Source organism: Lipotes vexillifer, unplaced genomic scaffold (genome assembly GCF_000442215.2).
Source record: "Lipotes vexillifer unplaced genomic scaffold, Lipotes_vexillifer_v1.1 scaffold1262, whole genome shotgun sequence".
Lineage (NCBI taxonomy): Eukaryota > Metazoa > Chordata > Mammalia > Artiodactyla > Lipotidae > Lipotes > Lipotes vexillifer.
The window spans coordinates 27,963-54,817 of NW_006775022.1; the positions used below are offsets into that span (position 1 = coordinate 27,963).

At 43.9% G+C, this 26,855-nt stretch overlaps 1 protein-coding gene across 1 annotated transcript in view; it reads left to right on the forward strand.

Annotated features, from left to right (window-relative positions):
- Positions 1–8,395: 8,395 nt before the first annotated feature.
- Positions 8,396–26,855, forward strand: part of ADAM12 (ADAM metallopeptidase domain 12) — a 396,124-nt gene continuing 377,664 nt past the window's right edge. Inside the window, exon 1 of the mRNA XM_007449628.1 lies at positions 8,396–8,774. Within this exon, the coding sequence (XP_007449690.1) occupies positions 8,687–8,774 (88 nt within the window). The 5' untranslated portion in view covers positions 8,396–8,686. The remainder of the gene's footprint in view (positions 8,775–26,855) is intronic.

Genomic DNA, 26,855 nt, shown 5'->3' on the forward strand with positions numbered 1-26,855 from the left:
GCGTGAGACTGCCTACATCCTGTCCCAAGAGAGACAGCATTTTCCTGATGGTGCAGGATTTTTCTTTCCCAAGACTAGGTTTTGTAAGGTTTCTTGGCACTCTCCCAGGTGCAAGGGGCTCTCTAATATATGAGACTATGATTTTTAAAAAACCATCACATTTGATTTTGTGACCCAGGCTCTTCCATGTGACTTTCTGAATTATTACCAACACACATTTCTGGTTTTAAATTATTCTGACTCATGCTTTTGTTTTTTCCATTGTTGGCAATATCTCCAAGTAACCACAATCCTTATCCATTGTCTGATTACCAGAACAAAACACAGTTTGAAGTTGTTGGGAGTTTGAAGAGAGTTTTATTTTGTTTCTATTAAATTGAAAATAGTACCAGAAGTAAAAGACTTAGTTAAAATTCGAAGATTTTAGAAAACAAAACATGTCCTGGTGCAGATTGCTAAGCTCTGTGGAAATCAGATCTAACTGGATTTGCAATGGTAATGGGTCTTAACTGGAATAATTATAGAGGTTATTGGGAGATGCTGGTTATTGGCTGGGAAAGAAATGAAATATTGCCTACTTACCTTCTTAGACCTCAGCAATAAATACACTTGCAGGGAATCACTGTTCTTGAGCCTGGAGTGGAGAGCCGTATAGAGAGGAAAAGTAGTAAAGACCCAAGTGGGAACGTCGTCGCACACTGGTTCATTTATCTACTCAACCAGAAATTGCTGTCCCATCTCTTCGCCAGGCTCGGGGCTGGGCTTGGGCATATCAGGTATAACGGTGAGCCAGTGAAGGAGGCCAGCCGCCAAGGGGCTCCCTGTCTAGTAAGGCGGGCAAGCTTAGACAACAATAATGCCAGCAGTGGATCCCCAGAACTATGCAGGCAAAAAGAGGAAGGCCCCCCTTTGCCTGGAGTCATAGAAAAGACAACACAGAGGAAATGGCACCTCTCTGGACCCTGAACAATGAATCAGTTGGTAGAAAGGGGGAGAAAAACATTGTGACATTGAGAGAAGCATATGGAAAACCATGCAGGGTCAAACACTTTTCAAATGTTGAGCGGTGCCATGTGGCTGAAGGATGGGGCTGTGTATCAGGGGTGGGAGAAAGATGACGCTGGGAACACTGTCTGTGGTCAAATCCTAGATAGTCTTAGATATCCCATGAAGGAGACTCAATATATTACTGAAGGCAATGAGGATCCAGTGAAGGTTGTGAGATGTTCATTTTTTATTTGATTTTTAACTTTTATATTGGAGTACAGTGGATTAACAATGTTGTGTTAGGTTCAGGTGTTCAGGAAAGTGATTCAGCCATACATATACATATATCCATTCTTTTTCAAATTATTTTCCCATTTAGCTTATTATAGAACATTGAGTAGAGTTCCCTGTGCTATACAGCAGGTCCTTGTTGGTTATCTATTTTGTATATAGTAGTGCGTATATGTTAACCCCAAACTCCTAATTTACCCCTCCCCCCAACTTTTCTCCTTTGGTAATCATAAGATTGTTTTCTATGTCTGTGAGTCTGTTTCTGTTTTGTAAATAAGTTCATTTGTAACATTTTTTTTAGATTCTGCATATAAGTGATATCATATGACACTTTCATTTAAAAATAGAATGACAGCAGACCAGCTCCAGGAGCCTGTGACTCTCACTGAGGGAGGTACCATGATTCCCCCACCCTGGGGCCCAGGGGCAGGGGTTGGAGGGGTCAGACTCAGAACGGATTTCTGAGGTTGAACGAACAGGAGGTGATAACTAATTAGAAGGATGTGATTGAGGGAGAGAGAAGGGAAGGGGTCAGATATGACTTGTGTTTTGGGCCAGAATCAGCAGGGAGGAAAGGAGACAGAGGATCCTTGGAGTCAGAAGGACCCAGTGTGCAATCCCAGCTGTACCACTTTCAAGTTTTGCATTTGTGGACAAGTCACTTTCCAGAGCCTCTGTTTCCTCTTTTAAAAGAAGAGTAATTAGCAAGATTTGCTGAGGGTTGATGGGATCCTGGAGGCCTGGGGCAAGTAGATGCAGGACAGATGCTGTCTGTTGTGACCATTTTAGGTCTTCTCTGCATCACCGGCTAGGGGCTCATGAGGATGGGGGCCGTTGTCTGTCTCCCTAACCTGCATAGGATACAGAGCTCTGGGGATGTTTGCTCAACTTCTTTTCTTTATTTTTCAGCCCAGCCGAGGACAAAGAAAGCTGAAAAGTTGCTTGTGAGTATTGCTTCAGAATAGTGGAGGGAAAGGAATGCCAGCAATGCTTATACCCAGGCAGGCAGTGGTGTACTTTCCCCACTGATAGGTGTTGGTAGGCTGATGGTAACGGGGGACCTGCTGAGTCAGGATGTGATGGTAATGAAAAATGTCAAATACCTGGTAACTGCTAAAAAATGAAGTGACATCAGACACTAGACCGGAGCTTAGTGCAGGAGGAGCAATGGACCCCAGGCTCTAGAAACTGGAGTTGGCTTTTCTGCCTGAGTTCATCAGACAAGAGCCCTGCCTGAAAGTGTCCATCAAAGAAGCGTGCGAAGTTGAGGTCCAGGAAGTGGCCTGAAATAGCTACTGGGAAGAAGCGGGGCCGTGCAGGGGACGGAGGGGTGGACGGAGGGGTGGACGGAGGGATGGACGGAGGGGTGGACGGAGGGGTGGAAGGAGGGGTGGAAGGAGGGGTGGACGGAGGGTGGACGGAGGGGTGGAAGGAGGGGTGGACGGAGGGGTGGACGGAGGGGTGGACGGAGGGGTGGAGGGTCGAACACACCGGTATCAGAGTAGCCAGCCTCCCCAGAGCCACCCGGAATTGCTCCTTTGCCCCAAAGTAGAAACCAGTCCAGGCCTCCGAAGAGAAGTTAAAAGTCTCAACTACAGAGAGACACGCCCCTCTCTGCCCAATAAACCAGATGCAGGAAACCCACCCTCTGCTTCCCTCGACCCCATGCACATCCTTCTTGGAGCTCTGCGGGCACATTTGGCCTCTGCAGTTTAAGAGAAATCAAGAAACTGGAGAGGATCCAAAAGAGCAAAAAAACATGATTAAAGAGAGTAAGAATAGGACCCAAGAGGCAAGTTAAAGAAATTGGGGTTGATGTGCCTAAAACAGTAAAGACAAAATGGGAACTGCATTCAAATACGTGAAGAGGGGCCGCTGGCCAGTTATTCCCCAATTTCAAGAGCATAGAATGGGAGGCAAATGGCCTAATTTGTCACAGGAGAGATCAGGTAAAGAAGGGTTTCATAAATGTCTGCGTGCCTTGGAGTGGGCTCCCGTGGAGTTATTGTACAATAAGGCTGGCCTCCCCAGGGAGAAAACCTGCTGGAGACGGGGAGGTGTGGAGGCCCTGGCTTGTCTCCAAAGCACTATCCCCCACCCCAAATCCCAGCTCTCCTGGCTTCTGGGAGCCCAGGCATCTTTTCAGATTACAAGTGAGTGGCCAGCCTGGACAGTGGGAGCATCTTTGCTTTTCTCTGGTGGGTCTCTTCCTCCATGACCTTTCATCACATTTTCTCGTTGATGTGTTCACAATACAGTCAACAGCAAATGCCTGCAAGTTCTTTGGCACCTGGTAAAAAATGTCTTACAACTTCCGGCAGTGGCAGTTTCGATCAGATCACTGTGTGACTGGCCAACCATGTAGTGAAAATACTCAGAGAACCTTGTGAAACTCCATACTGCTGGAGAGCTTGCTCTGGTTGCCATCACTGTTGGCATGCTTAGGTGTACTATCCATCACTGTGAGTTCAGTCACTCATTCAACCATCATTCCTAGAAGGAAGAGAGTCAAGATGTAGGATGAAGCTTATGTGCCTGTCTCCCCTTTCTGCCCCCAAAACACCATACAGAAGACGTACATATCTACAGATAGGATGACAGGGCAATTTGTTAGTAAACCAGGACCCTTGTAAAAGTGAATCGGGGGCACCACTGACAATTATGCTAGGATAAAACTGGGACCTATGGCCACCCTATCTATAACTCTTATTCAAAGCTCAAAGACAAGAAGGGAGGTTCCCTTGATATTGAAATCATCAGCAATCCTTGGAAGCTAGAAAAAACATAATAATAGAATGCTTGTTTTATTAAATATGCATTAGTCCTCTATTGCTGAATAACAAATTATCCCCCAGATTAGTGGCTCAAAACAACAAAAAGTCATTATCTCATTCAGTTTCTGTGGGTCAGGAATTCAGGAGCAGTTCAGTTGGATGGGTTTGCCTCAGGGGCTCTCTGGGGGTTGCAGTCAGTTGCTGCCCTGGGCTACAGTCATCTGAAAACTCCACCAGGGCTGGAAGATCCACTTCCAAGACGGTGAGCTGATGTGGCCGATGGCTGGAGACCTCAGTTCCTCATTTCATTTCTTCCCCATTGGGCTGCCTGAGTGTCCTCACCACACAGCAGCTGGTTTCCCCCCACCACCAGTGAGTGATTTGGGTCACTCATGCTTTTCAGGACTTGTCTCAAAACACACAGACGTTCACTTTGGCCCTATTTTATTTAGTAGAATGAGTGTCTAAGCCCAGCCTGCATGAAAAGGGAGGGAGATGAACTTTTATTTCTTGAATGAAGAAGGGATCTACAAATATCTGGTCATTCGTGTTGTGAGTTATGTTTGTTTTTGAGATTCCCTGTTTGCCTTTCTCCGAGTACTGTCATTTCATTCTGCCGGTCCTAGTGATGGTGGGAGTGGATGGACCAGTGCAGCCAAGGGGCTATCTGAGCAGCTGGCAATTTGGCCATGTGGCTCTCTGTTCCTCTTGGGTGTTGTCAATCACTTACGGTACTTAAAATGGGCTCTCTTGGTGGGTAATGAGCTCCGTACCACAGTAGGCACGTAAGGGGAAGTAAGGCGGTCAGTTGACAGGGTGACACAGATAAGTATAGATGGGGGAAGGGAGCCAGCCTAAGTGACCTTCCATGTCCCTTCTAGCTTGAGCATCCTTGGGTCCCTGATCCCCCCCAAGAGCATTCTTCCTTTGGAGTTCAGATGGGCTACTTAAGCACCGATTCTGTGCAATAATGGAAGTATCAGAGCCAAGAGAGGTTAATCTGTCCAGAGGAGGCTCTTTGGGGGCAAGTTTCTAGAGGTGAAGCCATAATAGGCACTTGAAGTGAGAAGATCTAAGAAAACAAAAGTGGGCTTCATGTTATTATAGGCTGAGAGAATCATGAGTTTCAATCTCCCCAAGAGATGGAATTAAAGCGATTTCCAAGAATCTTAATCATGGGGCGATTGTGTTTGTTTACTTTTGCAGCAAGCCTTGGGAACCGTGCTTGGAGAGATAAAAGCTGTTTTGCGAGCCTGTGTCTGCAGCTCCATCACTAGGTAGAGCGGCAAGGAGGCTGACCCTTCCCTTACAGCAGAAATCAGGAGAGGCTGCCTGTAACGTCCTGCCTTAGGAACATTTGCCTCCATTTTTTCACCTGCTTGAACTCAAAGCAGATTGAGCTAAATGTGAGCTTGGGTGAGAAATAAGTGCCCTGTTCATTGTGAATGCCCAGGCTGCGGGGCAAAAATAGCACACAGGAAACGGTATTGCAAAGGTCAATTTTTCTGGAAAGGAAAAGACAGCAAGCCATCTATCTGAAATTTTAATGAGCAGACCCTGGCCTCTGACCTCATGCCATTACCCAACAATCCAGTATTGAATGCCATGTCAGCTTCCATTTCCTGCGGGGGCGGAGGCAGAGTTCCCGGCCAGAGGCCGGCCATCTGCCGGACATGGGATCCGCCCTCTGCCTAGCTGGCTGTTACTGAGGGTCATGAAGTCATTATGGATAGAGTGTCAGCCCAGGCTCCTTGCTTCACAGAGATGGTGGATTAGAAGGTTGAGAAACCAGGGCTAGTGGATAGGATTTTCTTCCCTATCTTTCTTTTTTCCCTCTGCATTGACTGTTTGGTTTCATTCAGTCAAAAACAAACCAAGGACAGTCTTGGGGGCACATTTAGCCCTTTGGAGAGAGCTTTGCAGCTTCCAGGTTTAAAAAAAAAAAATTGGACTTCTATAGTCAAGAGCTGAATATTAAAGGAGAAAAAGAAATGGACCGTTAGGAGAGACAGTGTATAAAGCCCCCCGGTCCAGTGCACAGTGTGTATTACTTCCACTATGAGTAAACAATTTAACCCGTCAGAAAGATTCAAGAGGCCAGCAGCTGGGCTCATCCTAAAGTGGGTCTCCCTCATTGATCTCAAAGGAAACAATTTAAAATTCTCTTGTGCAGTGTCTGAAAGTTCTGTGGAACAGGGGCATCAGAATCACCTGGGTACTCGCTGAAACTGTCCTTCCCAGACCTCTGTAAGAGGGATCGCCAGTGTAAATGCCAAAGGATTTGAATTCTTAACAACCATCAGGAATCTCGTGGCTTGGGGAGGCGTCCTAGCTCATTTAATGCTCACTACCACCTGGGAGGTTTGTATTTTACTTTCACTTAACAGCTGCTAAACTTGAAGCCTGGACATCAGAACTAAAGACACAGGCTGCATCTGCAGATAGATCTGGTGTGGGCTCTGACCTACTTCTTAGTCCTGTGACCACAGGGAAACTACTTAACCTCTAGACGCTGCAATTTCCTCATCTGGATCTTCAGGATTTTAAAATGAAACAATGCACGGGAAGCACTTGATCACAATACTCCGATTATATGAATATGTGATAAATAACGCAGTGGTTAACAAACAACCTAATGATTATTAAAGAGGCCAAGTAAGCAGCTCACACCATTCAATAGTTGTGACTGATCAGTTTGTCCTACCAGACAGAAGAGTCTTTGGAGGCAAGAGGTATTTCTCATCCGTCTGGTTTCCCAAGTCCCTAACAGAGCGTTGCTAATTGCTGATTGAGCAAATGAATGAACAAAGAAAGGAGAGGCAGAGGGGTGAGTAGTAGGGCTGGATTTAAACTGGGGCTTGGACCCAGGCCTGGCTTCCAGATGGAGTGCTGAGATGTCCTGGCATTGAGAAGGCGGTCCTGGGGCCAGTGCCTCTGGCTTTTGTTTTTTTTTTATTTTAAAAAAAGGCCTGCACGTTGTTCAGAGGGGCTGAGCTGGTCCTTGGGAACACTGCAGAAACCTGGGGGGTGGGAGGAAGATAGGAGAAAAGCCACTTTGCAGTAAAAAGAGATGGTGAGGAAGAGAGTTCCCTCAAATGCTGTCTAAACACCTCTTGGAATGGGGCTTCCCTCAGAAATCGGTGGGAGGTCACAGGACAGATTTCTGCAGGTGGTTCTCCCTCCATGCTGCACATGAGAATCACCTGGGGCTTTGGAAACTATTCCGGCTCCGTCCACAGCTGGAGATTCTGATTAACCCGAGTGGCGGTGTTAATATCTCCCTAGCCCTTAGGGTTCTGACAGGTGGCCACGGCTGGGGATCATGGTGGTTCCACAAGGTGGGGGCCACCCATCCTCGACCCCTCCTGCAGTCTGTGTAGCCCTCTCCTTGCTGCTTCCCGCGGTCTCGGAGAGGTCTCGGGACTTTAACAAGTCCCGTTGTTAAAATTGCTATTATGTCTCTTTGAGGCCTTCCTAGGCAGAAGAGGAGACCGCCAAGAACTCGGACTGGGAGGCAAGGCCCTCCATTCACTTCACTGGTGTTTTCCAAACACCGGGTGGCCCCCGGCCCCGCGGTCTGTAGAGGCTCATTTCAAGGGCGTGGGAGGGCACCTGGGACTCTGTATTCTTAACAGACAAACCCAGACGTTTCTCACGATCAGGAAAGTCTGGGGGAAATCGCCGTGCGCTTTTATTTTTGGGTCCTGCCACGGAGGAGAAACTTGATCCAGTCTATCAACGTAAAACCTAAAGCAGTGTGCATCTAAAGCAGAATGCCCAGACGTCGCGTGCCTGCAGGTCCAAGTTCATTCTCTTGCACGAGATGTCCGTTTGGGGGCTTAGGGGACGGGGCCCGGGGACGCCCTCCTGGGCGGCGGACAGCCTTGCCGACCTGCTACCCGCGTTCCGGGAGCGAGCAGCCGAATCATCATTTCCAGCCTCAGACTGGAAAGCTGGACGGTGCAGCCGCGTGTGCTCTTGGCAGCCGGGCGCCCGGGGCCCCGCGGCCACATCATCCCGGGGCGGGGATGTGTGCGCTCCGGACGCCCGCGCCGCCACCAAGCCACGTCTGTGCCGCCGCCGGGGCGCGCGGCCCGGGAGGCGCCCTGCCCCGAGCCGCCCCGGGGGTGGGCCAGAGCCGGCTCTGGGCGGGACCCTGGCGGGGGCCCCTGACCGGTCTCTAGGACCCGCGGGACGCCGCGGGCGGGCGGGCGGGGGTGCGGGGGAGACCATAATTTGTTCCGTGGTGATGAGAACGGTGACTGTTGGCTGTGGATCCATTTCACAGGCCTGCCTCCTCTCCCTAACGATCTTCCTCGTCCCCGGGCCAACTCGGACAGTTTGCTCGTTTATTGCAACGGTCAAGGCTGGCTCGTGCCAGAACAGCGTGCGCGCGCGCACACACACACGCACACACGCACACACACACGCGCCGGGGAAAACTTTTTAAAAAAAATGAAAGCCTAGACTAGCTCTTCAGCGGCCGGGCGCTGCGCGAGGGGTTCGGAGTTGACTCCCCGCAGCAGGAAGTCCCTCGGGCCGCGACGCCCGGCCCCCGCTCGGCGCCCGCGGGGGATGGTGCAGCGCCTGCCGCCCGGCCCCGAGAGCTGCTGCTGCACGGAAGGCCGGCGACGATGGCAGCGCGCCCGCTGCCCGCGCCCCCCGCCCGCGCCCTCCTGCTCGCCCTGGCCGGGGCTCTGCTGGCGCCGCGCGCGGCCCAAGGTAAGTCGCCGAGGCCAGGCGGCTCCCCGCCGGTCCCCCGCTGTCCCCGCCCGCCCGCTGGGGACTCGCCCTCCGGGGGCACCACGCGCCGCACTGGGGGGACGCCGAGTGGCGGGATTGCCCCGCGACCCGGCGCGCGGGGACGCAGCTGCGGAGCCCCCGGGCTCGGGCTCCAGGCTCGGAGGGGACCCCCGCCCCCCCCGGCCCCCACCCCAGGTGCCAATTCCCGGGGGAAGGAGGGAGCCCTTGGCTCCGGGCCTGGAAGCCGCCTGCGTGTAGCCCTGGTGGCCCAGCCACGGGGCCGCTGCCGCGTGTCCTCCCATCTCGGGGATCATTTGCCAGGGTATCTGTCTTGACAGTTACACGTGTCGCCCGGGATGATGCGCGTCGGGTCATCTTACCCTGTCCCTTAGTGAATCCCCCAATCTCTGACTGGTCAGCCCTCCATGAGGTTTCCTGTGCACCCCTGCACCCCCTCGGATACGCTTGGGGGGACGCACAGTAACCGCGCAGGTGAGCCATCCCCGTGCCCACAGGTGTGCCTGCGGCGTTCCACGGCGCTCTCCATTTAAAAAATGGACTCTCTTGCCTACTTCTTTAATTTTCTTTCCCTGTCTAATTCCGGATACCTGCGTAGTTGTCAGTGGCGGCTAGATTTGAGCAGAATCTTTGTTTCCCGCCACTCCGTCAGGTTCTCAGCTAAATAGTCGCTTAAATCAACCTTGTGTAAAGCGACAACTCATTTCCACGTTAAGCCAAAGTGTAGCTATTATAGCTGTTTTATAGATCTAGGTTTTCCCGAGTTGCATCCCCTTAAATGGGTACCTGTGGATCTTTTCTTTTTGCACAATGAGAACTCAAACAGCAGGTGCCTTTTTAAAAATTCGGAAGTTTCTGCCGGTCGCCGTCACCACCAGCGCCGTCTTTCTGCCGCTAGAGGCGCTGTCGACCTACCAATGAAAGACTTGCCTTGGCCTCCAGCTCTAAATTTCTGTGATTCTATGTAACAGGCATTATTTTTCAACAACTGGCCTCAATCACGAACCGTTACCACCTTATGGTACGTTTAATTTTGTAATTGCCACTGCTACCCTCTACCCCACCGCACCTCCGTACCCCACCGCATCTACTGTAATGTGGCTAAAACCCAGCTCTCGATAAAATCCACATGGCAATGAAGACCAATTTGGGAATTAATGATTAAGTAAAAAGGTTGCTCAAAGGAAGGAAGAAGCAATGAGAACGCCAAGAAAGAATACTGCTGGCTGTTTAGTTAAAAAACTCTATCACCTGCAGGTGAAAATAATAGTTGTCAAAAATGTTTTGAAAGACTTTTGTACAAATGGGTCCTTTTGAGTATTTATTGAGAAAGAACTTTTAAAAAACTGAAACAATCTCAAAGTGCGCCTGAGGTGGCCTTGGACTTGACACAAGCTGTGTACACATAAACGGAAGTCCACTGAGCATGAACAATACTTTTTTTCTTTTAGAGGAAAATGTTTACTAAATCAAGCTAATAATGGGAAATTATTTCATGGGGGAAGGACTTATTATTTTATGACTGCAGCTTTGGTAGAGGTGGTTTTTCCTTACGATAGATATGACTCAAAATAGAAAGCCGGTTAAGCCTAAACATTTAGAATGGGTTACATACTGTGATATCCCAGGATTCACTGCTTGTTTATCCTTGGATTCTCGGTATGGAGTTTTAAATCAATCAGTGCACCAAATCACAGCATATAATGAAACATTTCTTTGTGTTAGTAAGAAAAAGGGAGGAATTACTACTTGTTGAAGGCAGAGCATATTTGGGGTTTGTCTCTCTGCATGTTACCCTTCATTGGCATCTCAGCTCTAACAGGTCCAAAACAGAACCCTAGATCCCAAATTCTCTACTCCTGAATCCATTTTCCACCCCGTGCCCCCATCTTTCCAACTCGGTAATAACATCCTCTGCCTTTTCCAGATGCCTCATGCAAACACTTGGAAAGTCATCTTGAGTCTCTCCTTTCCCTCCACAAGCCACCAGCCTCCAAAATGTATTCTCATCTACCCACTTCCCCCTGTTTCAAGTGGCCTTCCCCAGCCTCCGCCGGTTTTTTTCCGCTTCTTTTGATCTCTTCTGCAGAGCCTCTTATCCCTAGTGTAGTAGCCTCCTAACTCATCTTCTGGCTTCCCCTCTTGTCCCTGCTTAATGTACTCTTCCCAGCACCACAGCCAAAGTCATCAGTCTCAGTCATGAGTTGGATCATGCTGGTTTCCTGTTTAAAACTCTCCAGTGGCTTCCTAGGGCTCTTAAGAAAATCCAAACCTCAGTATAACGTATTTCCTGTTTTCCTCTGTTATCTCCTTTCTCACCACTCTCTCCCATGCTCACGACTCCATCCACACTGGCTTCTCTTCTTTCTGACTTTCCAGTATAATACCGCCATAATAAAAAAACAATATTTAATGTTTGTACCATGAAGCAAATATTGCTTATGGTTGAGCCACACAGTGTTCTGTAATTCCATTTCATACCTCTTTCAACTTTTTGTTTTTCCTAGAGCTAATCATTGCTTTGTTTTTGTTTTCGCATTTTTTTTCCCCACCGTTTTGCTTTGTTTCTTGTGTACCAATCTCTACCTCCAAACCCTCCGGGGGAATCAGTAAACTTCCAATATGATCAAACACATCAGGTAATCTATTCACTATTTTTTCTTGGTATTATCTCTCTTGGAGCCCTTTTCTTCCTGCTCCAGTGTGAACTGGTTACTTTTTAGGCTTGCATGTCGTCTGTTGTCTCAGGACTACTCTCTTGCCAAGATGCTGGAAACGCCTCTTACATCCTTCCTGTGTTGGATCGCCTGTTTTCTGAGCACCATAACTTTCTTTTTTTAGTTTATGCCTTATTTTTGTGGAGCACATCTTCTAGTAACTTCCTAAAAGGGCATGTGGGAGATAAATTTTTTTGATAACTTGTTAGGAATGATTAAATACTTTCCATTGCAAGTAACAGAAAACCTGACCACAGTAAGTCCCGTACATACGAACAAGTTCCGTTCCAGGAGTCCAATTTGTTCATAAGTCCAATGAAGTTAGCCTAGGTACCCAACTAACACGATCGGCTATATAGTACCATACTGTAATAGGTTTATAATACTTTTCACACAAATAATACTTAAAAAAAAAAATACAAAATATAAAGAAAACATTTTTAATCTTACAGTACAGTACCTTGAAAAGTACAGTAGTGCAGTACAACAGCTGGCATACAGGGGCTGGCATCGAGTGAACAGGCAAGGAGAGTTACTGACTGGAGGAGGGAGAGGAGGTGGGAGATGGCAGAGCTGAAGGATTGTCAGCAATAGGAGATGGAGGGCAAGCTGCAGTTTCACTCACGCCTGACGTTAGTGGAACCCATGTTCGTGTCTTTGAAAGTTCGCAGCTTGAAGGTTCGGGTGTAGGGGACTTACTGTACAGCAATTTTTTTTTCATCTTTACATCCCAAGCGTTTGTGAAGTAAACGGTGTAGTACCTGGTGTAGCGAGTCAGTGATACTACTAGGGACCCGAGATTTTACTTTTGCTTGTGTCTGCCATACTTACATGTTGGCTTTTGCTTTTATGCTTAATGCCTCATGGTCTTATGATAGCTGCTGTACATTTTGGCATTATATCTGCATTCTAGGCCGTAATAAGGCAAAAGAGGCAAAAAGCAGAGTCAGCAAATCTATTTTATTGGGAAAATAAAAGTATTTCCAGAAACCTTTATAGTAGATTTTCTTTTGGCTAGACTGTGACACAGGGCCACTGCTCGCTGCATGGGAAGATAGAAAAGTAAATATCTTTAGTTGTATACTTTGGTGTTTCAGTCAAAACAGAGTTTTATGAGTAAGAAAGAAGTTTAGAATGTGTGTCTTGCATGCAAATATATATATGCAAACCAGGAATTTTATATATATATATACATACATACATATATGTATTTCACCCCGGATATATATATTAAAGGTGGTAATATGCATCACCTTTGATTGTTAGTTTATTTAGGAATAAAATTTCAAGATGGAAATCATATTTCCTCAGTATTTTTTTTTTTTTTTTGGTACGCGGGCCTCTCACTGTTGTGGCCTCTCCCGTTGCGGAGCACAGGCTCCGGACGCGCAGGCTCAGCGGCCATGGCTCACGGGCCCAGCCGCTCCGCAGCATGTGGGATCCTCCCGGACCGGGGCACGAACCCGTGTCCTCTGCACCAGCAGGCGGACTCTCAACCACTGCACCACCAGGGAAGCCCCATATTTCCTCAGTATTTTATAAGGCATTCCTTCATTGTCTCTATGCCCATTGCCACTTGGGAAGTTGATAGCATGGTGATTGTTAATCCTTTATATGTAGTCTGTTTTCTTTCTCAAAGCTTTTATCATCTTCTCTTAATCCTCAGTATTTTTACATTTCATGATAATGTGCTTTAGCTAAGTTCTTATCAGTAGTCGCGCTGAGACTTTCTGTTTGAACTTTCATGCTGTGAAGTTCTATTGTACTTTCTTTTATTATTTCTTCAGTGATTTCTTCCTCACTGTTTTTGTCATGCTTTTTCTGAAACTGCTCTTAGCTGAACATCCCAACTTCCTGAAAACATCCTCTAATTGTCTTCTTTGTTCAACTTTCTGGGAGAGTTTGTTTAATTTCACTTTCCAACCCTGCTACTCAAGTTGTTTATTTCTGCTACTACATATTTAATTTCCAAGAAATGTTTCTTGTTCCATGAATATTCCTTTTTTTAAAATAAGGTTCTTTTCTTTTGTATATATATATATATATATATATATATATATATATATATATATATATAATGGATGTAAGGTTTTGGTGAACTCTTGGCATGTATTAACTTTTACTTTTTAAACGTTGTTTGGCTGACTTTATTCTCACTATCAGCTCTCAGATCCTCCCCCACTCCTGTTTGTTAGTCTCTGGCTTTCTTCAAATGTCTGTAGTTTGGCTGTCTGTTTATATTTAACAATGAGACACTAAAAGGCTGATTGAAACTTCTGTGTGCTTCAAAGACGGGCTTAGTAACTGGTCGTCCTTCACTGGGTTGGGGGACCTCCATACATCACTGACTGTCTTTTTCGTAGGCTGGTCAGTTTCCCCAAAGAAGAATTTTGCAGCCTCCTGCTGAGGACCTAAGCCTGGCTAATAGGGCCTGTGAGCTGAGTAGTAGAACAGGGTTAAGGTGGATGTCTCACCCATGAGTGTGCTTTGCTTTTTTTTTTTTAAATCCTTTTGCTTTCAGTTTGGCACTCTGCTACCACTTCTTTACTCTCAGCTATGCCGGGCATCCTCGTGTACAGAATTTCTCTGCTTTAGTGTCTGCAGAAAATACATCTCATGTCTGATAAAGTGGGAGGGGCTGTGCTGGCTTTGCAAGGGACCTACAGCTCTAACTTTTCCTTGGATGGTCTTTCAGCCCAGCCTGTACTGACCATCAGAGGTGCCCAGTGCCTCCCATCTCCAAGTCTTTCCCAGGTTCTTCTCATCCGTCTCACCTTCTAGATGGCTTCTCTCTTCTCCAGGCAACAGGTTTCCAGTTCTCTCTCCTCTGCTGAGTAGGTAACTACTTGTCTTACCTCTTCTAAAGCCTTGTTGCTTTCTCTTACCTGTTGCTATTTTCTCTCCATTTCTTTGTTTTTTTAAAATCATTTTTATGTTGTTATTTATATTGTAGGCTTTCAGGAGGGAGTGCAGATAAACACCTGTGAGTCTGCCATGCACATTTAAAAGTCAGCCCAGGCTTTTATTACGGCACTCTGTATACAGACATGGTATTTTTTTTTTCCCTCTCTCTCACTTGTCATTTGGCTTTTTCTATTCCTTCCTTGTGGAAACAAAAATTACATCCATTTTTAAATGTTTCAAAACTTTCTTTTAAAAATCTATAAATACTCAAAGTCAACATATACCTAATTGGATAGAAGTTGCAGCTGTGGAAGCTGTAAGGATTTTTTTTTTTTTTTCCCCAAGGAATGCAGCTACATCATCTAAAGAAGCTAAGCATATTTCTTTCTGGTGTAGATGATGCTGTAATGAATTCATTACAGTTGCAAAAAAAAATTTTTTTTTTGTATCAGAGTATGTTCCAGAGGCCTCTTAAAGCTAAACTGTTCCTGCACTATCTATGATTTATAAAGACAGGTGTGAGAAACATCTTCAGATGTTCCTTCTGTACCAAATGGCTAGGCCTATGGTCCGTTGGCTGTGTGCCCACTGAAAGCTGTATGAAACAGCTCTGCAATATGTGCAGTCCTTTAATTATCAGCTCTCTGGGTTTGAGAAAGTGAAGTTGATATAATCTATACAGAATGTTTTGGGAAATAGTTTCTGTGCACTTGTAGTAGCTGTTTCTTTATGTGTGTTTCTGTACTATTTGATGGAGCCTGAAGTTTTCATACCAGCACACGGTTACTTAAAAAGGCAGTTGTTGAGTGCTTTGGTGCCAGGAGCTATTGCAAGGTCTTTGCATGCACTGTCTCATTCAGTCCTTGGGGAAGAATCTTGCCGTTGGTCCTGTTATTGCCCTCACTCTACAGAGGAGGAAACCATGGCTTCGGATGGTCGAGTGTCTGCTAAGTGGCCGATGCAGGGCCATCTCTAGGCGCTCTCATGACAGGGACCAGGTCTTAGCCTAGGCGTAGTAAACATTTTGTCATCTATATACTTTATCTTTGAAATAATTATAATGTTTATAGCAATGAGATTGTAACGTAGTTTGCTTTGAAACGGAATGATAATGCAGTTCAAATGAACTTTACTTGCCAGTTGAAATGTGTGCCTTGAATATCATGCTTTCTGACAGGCTGCCATTTCAGTCCTTATATTTACCCCAGCTCATTCTTCATCCTGGTGTCTTGTGCTTTATTTAATGTTCAGTATACCTTGCCTCCAATTGATCGATGAGATGGAGAAGCCAAATAATTCAGCATCATATTGATATTTTTTTATCCTTTAAGCTTTTATGTCATCCCCAGGTGACACTAAGAGCTCAGTTTCTAGGCAACTGCTTAAAGAACTGGGCAACCTCATTGGATTAGCTCTGGACCTTCCGTCTGTCCTGGAAACATTGGCCTCCCTGATCCCTTTAGATGATCCATTCTTAGAACTGTTGTTGATATACCCTGACATCTTCTCTTGGCAGGGCGTGGTAAATACTGGCCTGCAATGTGACCAAAAGATTCCTTGTTTTGTGTTTTGCTATATTTGTGATTAAAGCCAGGATAGGATGGAGCATTTCTCATGAGATCTATGTTCACATGAATCTGAATGTCATCAGAGAACCTGGTTTTACTTTCTTAAATCCTGGGGGTTTGGTGGTGTTCTTGGGAACCTGCATCAGAACTTAAGAGTCTCGGTTATACCTTAAAATGCAGCTGCACTTTGGTTGATGGAATACATGTATTCCTGAAATGAGGCAAACTAAGCAAAATTTCTAAACTGAAATTATTTATTCAGCCAATTTCAGTATAATTTGAGATATGATCATGAAAAAGAATTTTGGCCCCATTAACCATTCCTTCACAAAATGTGAAATATTGTAAAAGTTGAAAAAAAGACATAGAATAAGTTACACATCCATATTGTTGCCAACCAAGTTTTACTATAGACGCTTCAGAATTTTTAAAAATTTAAAGATGTTAAATGTTAAAGCTTATTTGCAATCACTCCTGATTCTCTCCAGCCATCTATTTCTTCACCTTCTTTCTGAATAGACAACCGCTATTCTGAAATTGGTAGGTAGAATGTATATATGTGTGTTTATACATATACATGTATCTCTAATCAATATTTGATATTATTTATGTATTAAATATTATATAAATGGTATCCTACTGTATACAACAGACTTCTTCAACTTGCTTTATTTATTTTTTTATATCTTTGGCTGCATTGGGTCTTCATTGGTGCACGCGGGCTTTCTCTAGTTCCAGCGAGCGGGGGCTACTCTTGGTTGCGATGTGCAGCCTTCTCATCGTGGTGGCTTCTCTTGTTGCGGAGCATGGGCTCTAGGCATGCAGGCTTCAGTAGTTGTGGCATACGGGCTTCGTTGCTCCACAGCATGTGGGATCTTCCTGGACCAGGGCTCAAACCTGTGTCCCCTGCATTGGCAGGCAAATTCTTAATCACTGCACCACCAGGGAAGTTCTGCAACTCACTTTTCCAAAAATCAGTGTGTTTTTAAAGACTTACTCTTACTGATACATGTGCTTGCTTCATTCCTTTTAATTGAATGGTTAAACCATAAATTGTACACTCCTGTGTGGATAAATATCTGTTTTCCCCTACTTTTTGATATTGCACTGGTGCAAGGATACTTGTACCTATCTCCTCACATACAGGGCGTGAGCTCTAAGGAAGCTATTACAGATGAATGGCTGAATCGGAGGGTAGGCCAGTTTTCTACTTTGATGTATGTTGCTACTTTGCTTTCTAAATTGGTTGCACCCATTTTCATGCCTACTTGTTAGAGAGTTCTGGTTATATCCATATTTTTGCCAACACTTGGCACTTTCAGACTCTTAAATGTTGCCAAACTGGATGTGAAATATTTCATTGTTTTTATTGGTATCTTCCTGATTCCTAGAGACTTGAAGCCTTTTCTTAAGAAATGTGTTTATATTGTTCCTTATGTTTCTTCTTTGGATCACTTATTATTTGCCTATTTTTTCTTTCTAAGTGTGGTTTAAGAAATCCTTCTCTCTTTCCTGAGCTCCAAAAGAGATTTTTATAATTTCTTCTAAATTTTAACTTTTTGCTGTTCACGTTTAGTATAACTGGAACTTATTTTTATTTGTTGTATGAGGGCATGGTCTGTTTTGCCTCATATAGATAAGATAACCAACCATCCTAGTAACATTTATTGAATCCTTTCCTCCTTCTGATAAACACCAAGTCTAGACAGATATGCTTCTGGGTTCCTTGTTCTGCTGGACTATTTTTTTTATCCTATTTTCAGTACCATACTATTTTCAGTATTCTTCACTGTAACGAGTCTTACATATTTAGATTGGTTGGTATATGGTGGTATAGGGGGCAGACAGTGGGGTCAGCTTGGCGTGGTTTGCATATCACCTCTGTCACCTACTGACATGTGACCTTGGGAAGGTGAGTGACCGGCCTGTGTTGTTAGGACTTTCGCAGTTTCAATACTGAAAATCCTGCATCTCAGGACCCCTCAGAGCTGGGCAAACCATGATGGTTGGTCACCCTAAACCTCAGTCAAATTATGAAAACTCTTTGTTCCCCAGTTACTCCCTTTATGAAATGGTGATAATAATAGTATCTTGGGGCTTCCCTGGTGGCGCAGTGGTTGGGAGTCCGCCTGCTGATGCAGGGGACGCGGGTTCGTGCCCCGGTCTGGGAGGATCCCACATGCCGCGGAGCGGCTGGGCCCGTGAGCCATGGCCGCTGAGCCTGTGCTCCGCAGCAGGAGAGGCCACAGCAGTGAGAGGCCCGCATACCGCAAAAAAAAATAATAATAATAAAAAAATAAAATAAAATAATAGTATCTGCCCCCATGGGGGAACGTGAGGAAGATTAAATGAGATAATACATGGAAAGTGCTTTGAACAGGGCCTGGCCCTTGCTAAGTGCTCAGAAAGGTTAATTTCCTCTTCCTGTCTCCCTTCCTCTCCTTTATAGAATTGTCTTGAGTATTCTTGAAATGCTAGTATCTCATATGAACTTTAGAATCTCCTTGCTAAGTTCTCCAAAATACTCAGTGGGAACTTACAGATTAATCTGGGAAGACTTGACGTTCCCATGACATCAGAGCTTTTCCTGCCATAAATGTGGTCGTTTCTTTATATGTTTTCTTTAATTTTACTCAGTAAGTTAAAAAATTTTCTGAAGTTCTTGCACATCTTTGTAAGATATATTTCAAGGTACTCTAAGTACTTACTAGATTCACTGTTATTCTGAATGGCATCACTATTTTTTTAATGAAGAAATTTTACTACAGCAAATTTTAAACATATGCAAAAGTCGACAGACTGGTATAATGAACACGCATGTGTCTGTTACTCAGCTTCAACAAGTACCAGCTCATGGCTATTCTTGTTTTATCTGAGGAATTATATCTTTTTAAAAAGTTCTAATTGATATTTTCTTTTTCAGTATAAATAAATGATCTGATTTTTGTACTTTGATTTTGAATTCGGTAACCATGCTTGATTTTTTAAATAAATGTATTTATTTATTTATAGCTGTGTTTGGTCTTCGTTTCTGCGCGAGGGCTTTCTCTAGTTGCCGCAAGCGGGGGCCACTCTTCATCGCGGTGCGCGGGCCTCTTCACTATCGCAGCCTCTCTTGTTGCGGAGCACAGGCTCCAGACGGGCAGGCTCAGTAGTTGTGGCTCACGGGCCCTGTTGCTCCGCAGCATGTGGGATCTTCCCAGACCAGGGCTTGAACCCGTGTCCCCTGCATTGGCAGGCAGATTCTCCACCACTGCGCCACCAGGGAAGCCCCATGCTTGATTTTTATTAGTTCTAATTGTTTGTAGACTAACTTCATAGAAATTCTAATTATCATTTAAAAATGATGGTAATTTTTGTTTTTTTCCTTTACAGTTCTTTTACATTCTACCTCTTTTATTTCTTTTCTTTCATTGGCTAGCACCTCCACTACAATGATAAACAAAAGTGGTGATTGCAAATGTCTTTGGGGTTTTTTTCCTCAACTTTAATGAGAATAGCTTTTCACCATTGATTAAGATGCTTACTGCAAAATTTTGCTATGTGTGTCATCTAATCTTTTTTTAATATAAACTAAGAACATTTCTCTATACTGCTAGTTTGCTAAAATGTTTTCTTTTTAACATATAAACATGGTTGTTCAATTTTTTAAAAAAACTTTTCCTCAGCATCTGTTGGTATGATTAGTTGTTCATTTGTTGGGTTTTTTTCCCCTCCTCTATTCCGTTAGTAGTGTAGTGAATTATATTAATAGATTTTATGTTGTTAAACCATCCTTGAATTCTTAGAATAAATCTTCCATAATTTGAGTGCATTTTTAAAATACAATGTTGGATCCCATTTACTAAAATTTTACTTAGGATTTTAGCCCCTGTAGGACAATGTTGATAACCACCATTAGTCTTTAATTTTCCTTTCTCCAAATATCTTTTAGTTTTCATTTCAAAGCTTTACTATTAGCCTCAGAAAGTGAGTTTGGGAGTTTTAGTTACATCTTTTTCTATTCCTAGGACAGCTTAGGTATAAGAGGTTATTTTTTCCTTAACAGTCATTGAAACTTGACTTAATGTCATCAAAGCATGGTGTTTTTTCATCAGAAATCTGTTAGTTGATTTAATCTCCTCAAGGGTTATAGTGCTATTCATATTATCTCTTTCTGAAATAATTTTGCTGCAGTTTTCTTTTGTTGTTCTTTTATTTTTGTTTTCTATTTCATTAATGTCTGTCCCTTTCTTCTACTTTCTTGGGGTTTATAGTGTTATTCTATTTCTCACTTCTTCTGAAAGCTCTTTCATTTAAGCTGAACTTTTCCCTCCAGTTACTGCTTTCATTGTTTTGCTGTTAGGTTTGTGTTATCATCATGGCCAAAATAATCTTTACCTTGCATTATGATTTTTTGAGTGCGAAGTTATTTAGACATATGTTTTGATTGGTATGTGTGTGAGAAAGTGTGTGTGTTTTGCTTTCTAAATGGTTGGGTAAGATGAGTTAGCTTTGTTGTTGATATCTGATTTTATTACACTGGTGTCAAAGAAAGTGATCTGTGTCCTATTGACTCTCATGCATTTGAAATTTTCCTTATGAGCTAATACATGGTACATTTTTATAAAAAATTACATGTGTGTTTAAAAATAATGTATATGCTCTAAGTATTGGGTATAGGGTTCTAGATATGTCAATTAGATTAAGCTTGTTAACTGATGTCATATCATGTATTATGACTAACGTTTCTTGTTCAGTATTTCTGTGCCTAAGAGAGGTTTTAAGAATCTAATATAATCATGGATTTTCCATTTCTCCTTGTAATTCTGTCAGTTTTTGCATCATACATTTTGAGGCTAGTTTGTTAGGTCTGTTCAACTGTGTACAGCTCCAGATGTGTCCAAGACAAATATTACTGTATCAGTTTTCTTTGGGTTAATATTTTTCTGGTATGTCTTTTCCTATCTCTTTCAAATTTTCCATGTCATTATCTTTCACATATGTCTATTATAAACAAAATATGCCTAGATTTAAAAACTTTATAATCGCCGTCTCTTAACTCACTAGGTCCATCCCTTCATGTGTATTGTGACCTTTGATGTTTTTAAACTCATCTTCCATTTTGTTCTTTATTTACTAAAAGTTTACTGAATTTTGCTATTTTTAGGCACCTTTTATTTTTCTGTCTCCTTTTATATTGCTGATGGATTATTTACACCTACTTCTCTCCAGCTCTGTTAATTTAGAGGTTATATATCCGGTCTCCACAATTTAGTAGTACTGTTAAAGATCAAACGTTGCGCTTCAAGTAACAAAGTGTAAAGGTAGCCAGTGACTCTGGCCACCTCCCAAATACCACCACTGGCCAAGAATGCTTCCGTGTCTTTCATCGTCTCTCCCATTTATTATTATTGCTGTCTAGCATTTTAGTCTACCACTTTGAAGCACATCTCTCATCAAAAAAATATAGTGGGGTGGTGGTAGACTTTGCTTTTGTTTTTAGTAGTGCAGGCTCATTTTGGTTTATCCAGTGTAACCAGTGCCTTTTTTTTTCCATCATGGCTTCTTGCAAACCTCTTCTGCCTCTTGGATTCAGTTTTCTTTCTATCAAAATCATGTTGCCTTGAAGGTCTGTGAATAGCAAATGCTCTGTATTTGTTTGACTGGAAAATGCTTGTTTTCTCTTCTTCTTAAATGTTAGCTTAGCTATATACAGAATTCTAGGTTGACAGTTACTGTCCTTTAGCAGGTATTACCTATGGTATGCTGGCCTCTACTGTCACTGTTGAGACATCTTTAGTTTAATGATTGTTCTTTTGCACTAGACCTGCCTTTTTATCTGGTTTCTTTTAAAGTTGTCTTTTGTTTGTTTGTGGTTCTGTAGTTCTATTATCATGTTTTTTTTTCTTGCGTTATGCGGGCCTCTCACTGTTGTGGCCTCTCCCATTTGCGGAGCACAGGCTCCGGACGCGCAGGCTCAGCGGCCATGGCTCACGGGCCCAGCCGCTCCACGGCATGTGGGATCTTCCCGAAACGGGGCACGAACCCGCGTCTCCTGCATCGGCAGGCGGACTCTCAAGCACTGCGCCACCAGGGAAGCCCTGGACTCATTTTTAATTTATGTATGTCTTACCTTGCCATGCTTCTTATAGCCAATCAAATATAGAAAGTTCTTAGTCATTATCTCTTCAATGACTGTCTTGCCCTTATTTTCTCTATATTTCCTTTGGAACTTTTTTATATGTAATTGGATCTTATCATTCAGTCATGCTGTTTCTCTTTGTCTCTTTATCACTCTGCTTTACATTCTGGGTGATGTCTCCCAATCTAGATTCCATTTCATAATTCTCTCTTGAGCTGTGTCTAGGTTGCTGTTTAAACAGTCTATGGACTTACTTTGCAATTTCCAATGCCTTTAATTTTTTCATTTATAGAAGCTTAATTTTGTTCTTTTTTAAACCTGATAGATCATTAAAAATAATGTCCTTTTACTGTCTCCCCTTATGGCTTCTGTGTTTTCTTCTACATCTTTAAAACTTTGGGATGCATATGTTGTTACCCCTCTTAGATTATTCTGTTGTCTTTAGTTCTTGGGGTGCTGAATCTGTATTGTCATAAATTATCTCTTCTAATGCCTTGCAATTTTGAATTGTGAACTCATTTTCAGCTTTTTCCTTTCCACCACTATCCCCTCCATGAGCGCCCTATGCACCTGGGATTGTGAAAGTTCCAGCAGAGCAGAGTTTTACTTATGATAGGTTTTTCAAGGGTTTTACTCATCTGAGGCCAGTTTTTATGTTAATTTCTCATCTTGGGAATCTTACACCACATAGTTATTGTAATTTTGGTCTCCACACCCATGTGGAGGCTTGAAGTTTTGATTTCTGTCGGGAGACTGCCTAACTCTCACCAGCAGTCTGGGTAAACGTAGCCACTTTGCAGTTTCCCTGGGGCATTTGGTAGAGTTTTTCTAGCCCCTTGAACTTGGAAGGGCAGTCCTGCAGAATGCTGGCTTTCTGCAAGGATCTCAGCTCCAGTTTCCCATCTCGTGTGTTCCAGATCATACCTCCTGTCATTAAAATTACAGCTCCTAGACTGAAGGCCTGTATCTACTGCGTCTCCTAGATTTCCATGGTGTTGGCAGTGTTTGAATGCTCTGGCTATGAATTCCTTTTTATTTATGTGTCCTGGTAATTTCCTTTCCTTTCTTTCTAGTTTAGTTATGTATGTACTATAAAAATGTCAAATTTTATTTAGCATTTTTTATGTGTTTGCAGTGGGAAGGTTTTCTATCTGCATCAGTTCAGTTCACCACCACGCTTTCGGAACTGGAAGTCCCCAAAATTGATTCTTTGATTCTCTAAGTCAGTATATTTGCCTGCTGTCATCCTAGATTTGTACCAGGGGCTAAGGATATGATGGTGAGAAAAACAGATGCAGACCTTCACCCCCTGGCATGTGGAGTGAGTGGATCCTAAGGATGTACAGAAGATGAGTTGAACCCACCCAGCACCCTGATTCTTGGCTTCCAATACTGCTCCAAAAGTTCGGTCAGAAAAGCGAGTCAGCTGCTCTCCTGCTGGTATGTTAGTCTTTGCCTTGGCAGCTGCAGGGGTGAGATGTGCTGATGATGGGGCCAAGCTGGGCTTTGGGGGTGAAGCCATCAGCTGTTCCCTTCTCCCTCTGGCTGAGGCAAAATGAGAACAGCTGGGAAACAAGGCCGGCACACCCTCCCAGAAGCCATTCCTCTGCCAGCGCAGGTGTCAACAGAATTCCATTCATATGAGCCTTCTAGGAGTGTATATCAAATTTGTTCCATGCTTCAAAATTCTGATACAGAGAGTGGATTGTATAATGGGGTGAGCTGATGATTGAAACCCTCATCTGTATACCTTTGTACCTTTTGGAATGAATAATGTGATCCCATAGAGATTGATGACTCTGCTGATTTATCTAGAAAAATCAGATGCCTGATTTGTCATGTAAATTTGGATGTGTCAGATTTTGTCTACTCAGTTCATTAAGTTTTGTTTCCAGTTTCTTAGTCAGGAAAGTCTTATTCAGCTGTAATAGATGGTCCTCCTGAAACTTCCTTTCAAAGCTGACACAGGTTTCAGTCTCTTTTCCTTGTCTCTGCTCACCCTTAAAGTGCTTTTTAACCCTCAACACAACTGAGGGCCACGCTGTTGGTTACAGAGGCCCAGTAAGAAAGTGATTCCAGCAAGGGTGGCAGAAGGGACTGGCTAGGATGTAGTTTGAAAAGCCAAGTTAGGACAGCTGTCTAAAGCACAAAAGATCCCTAAGAGAAGCTTCTGCTTCTCTTATGGGCATAAATGGCATCAAATAATGAGATTTCTTTGACTTACCTCCCCTGATGTCACTTCCATGTGGATTTCATGTGTTCTCCTGCTGTAGTAATGAAATTGAAAGCTCGCTGGGATCTTGGCCAGAATTCTGGAGTGAGAAGGCCTGGCTCTGAGTTCTGACTTGGCCTCTTTGTAGCTGTGTGACCTTGAGGAACCTACGCAATCTTTCTGAACTTCAGTTTCCTTATTCGTCAAAGAGGAGTAAGGAGACAGCCTATCTCACTGGGTTGCAGAGACCATTGAAGGGAAATGTTGGAAAAAGCATTCTGTAATTTATTTATTTTTTAAAATTTTAATTGGAGTATAGTTGCTCTCCAATGCTATGTTAGTTCCTACTGTACAGCAAAGTGGATCAGCTATACATGTATATATATCCCCTCATTTTTGGATTCCCTTCCCATTTAGGTCACCACATAGCATTGAGTTCCCTGTGCTATACAGTAGGTTCTCATTAGTTGTCTATTTTATACATAGTATCAATTGTGTATATAAAGCATTTTGTAATTTAAAGTCTGCCCTTTAAATTGTGGGGCACGTGTTCCCCCTGGTCCTTCAGTGATGTGGATTTGCTCTCCTGTCTTGGGAGGCATGCGTTTCTCAACATCAGCCACCTTCCCCTCCTGCTCTTGGTAGATGGGTGTACAAGTTAACCCCAAAGGTCAACAGAGGTTTGGGAGAGCCGGACATTTTTACTCCTTTTCTTCCCACCTTAAATCTCATGTTTCATTCTTTGCTTTTATTGACCTTGGCTTAGGGCATCTCTTTGTTAACAAGGCCATTTGAGATTGCCTTAGTAGTGTCAACTCTTGCAAATATCATTTAGTCATGGCACACAACATGTGTGTTAGTTTCCTACTTCTCTGTCGTATGGGGCACATCATGGGCGGGACATCAGGGTTGGAGAAGGAGACCCAGGCCAGGATCATTTTCCCAGCCCCCCCATCTTCTTGGCTTCTCGAGAAAGGGGTTTGGGAGGAGAACTAAGAGTAGAATTGCAAGGAAAACAAAACTGAACACGCTCATCGGGGTGCTGGGTATGCGTTCATAAGAATTGCTGTAGGGGTAGAAAGGAATCGTTCACATTTTATGGGGGAAGCGTAGATGCACGCTCTTAAATTTTGTGTGGATTACCACTTAGAGTATGTGATTACAGCAGTGCAGCCAGTGAGAGGCTCTGCATCCTTATGGTTCCAGTGAATGCAAATTTAGAACATTCCAGAATCCGACAGAAATGTTCCACCAAGACTGAATGGTGTTATTTTCCCAATTTGTAGGAAAAAAATAAGTCAACGGAAAGATATTCCCCCCCACTGCCAAGATTGTTTATCTCCATAATCTTTCTTAAACTGTTGGTCCCAGCTACCATCTCCCCTGTTACAAAGAAGCAAATGCATTTTCAAAAATGTCCACTCAGTCTTAGTTCAACTATCAGACAACACCCAAGGGCTCCTGGTTACAGTTTTACCTTTGTGCCTGAATAACAGTCATAGTTCCTTATGGTAATTGCTCATACTTTGAGGACAGAATTAAGGGATTCCATACAGGCGTTTTTGCTTTTGTGGTTTCTGTATACTGGCACTGTTCTGTGAGCTTTATTTTGTTCTCAGTCCATCCTTACCACTCACCTGGGAGGTAGATATATGGTCGCTATCTTTTCCAGATAGGAAAGCTGAGCTCAGGAAGTTAAATTTGCATGAAGACACACAGCTAGCAGGTAGCACAACTGGAGTTTTGTACCTGAATTACTGTACAAAGAGGAGCTACAGAAATGGAAGGCACTGGGCTAAGCCTTTTCCATCAGTTCTCTCTTTAAAATCTCACAGCCCTGGGAGGTGTGTGCCATTTTTATATCCATTTTACAGAAGCAGGCACTAAGGCAAGGAGAACTTGTGACTTGCTTTAGCCCCTGCTTCTGATGAGAGGCTGAGTCGGGACCAAACGAGACAGCTGATTTCAGAGTCCACATGATAAACCACTGGGCTACCATGGGAAGAACCAGAATTTCCAAGTGTCTGTCCAGATTCAGAACCCTTTGCAGCTGACCCATCTTGTGTTGATATGGGGGCATCAGGGTTTGAGGAGAGAACAGCTCATCTTTCTAGGAAGGCACTGAGTAGAGCAATACTTGAGACTTCTACTGTGTAGACCCTGGGGACTTTTCCTGGGGGTGGATCCTGACCTTCAGGGAGTCACCGGAAAGATAGGACTAGTGACCCATTTTCTGTTTTCTCTTTTTTTTTTGGCCTCGCTGTGTGGCGTGCAGGATCTTAGTTCCCCAACCAGGCATCAAACCCATGCCCCCTGCAGTGGAAGCGTGGAGTCTTAACCACTGGACCGCCAGGGAAGTTCCTAGTGACCCATTTTCAAAGTCCAATATCTTTGACCCTTTGTTTCTTCATTAAAGGAACGTGTGGACTTAGCTAAAATGTTGTCTCTGCAGGGGAAACTTACTGCTTGATGATTACACACACGGTCCTCTGTTCTCGCTCACAAATAAACCACAGG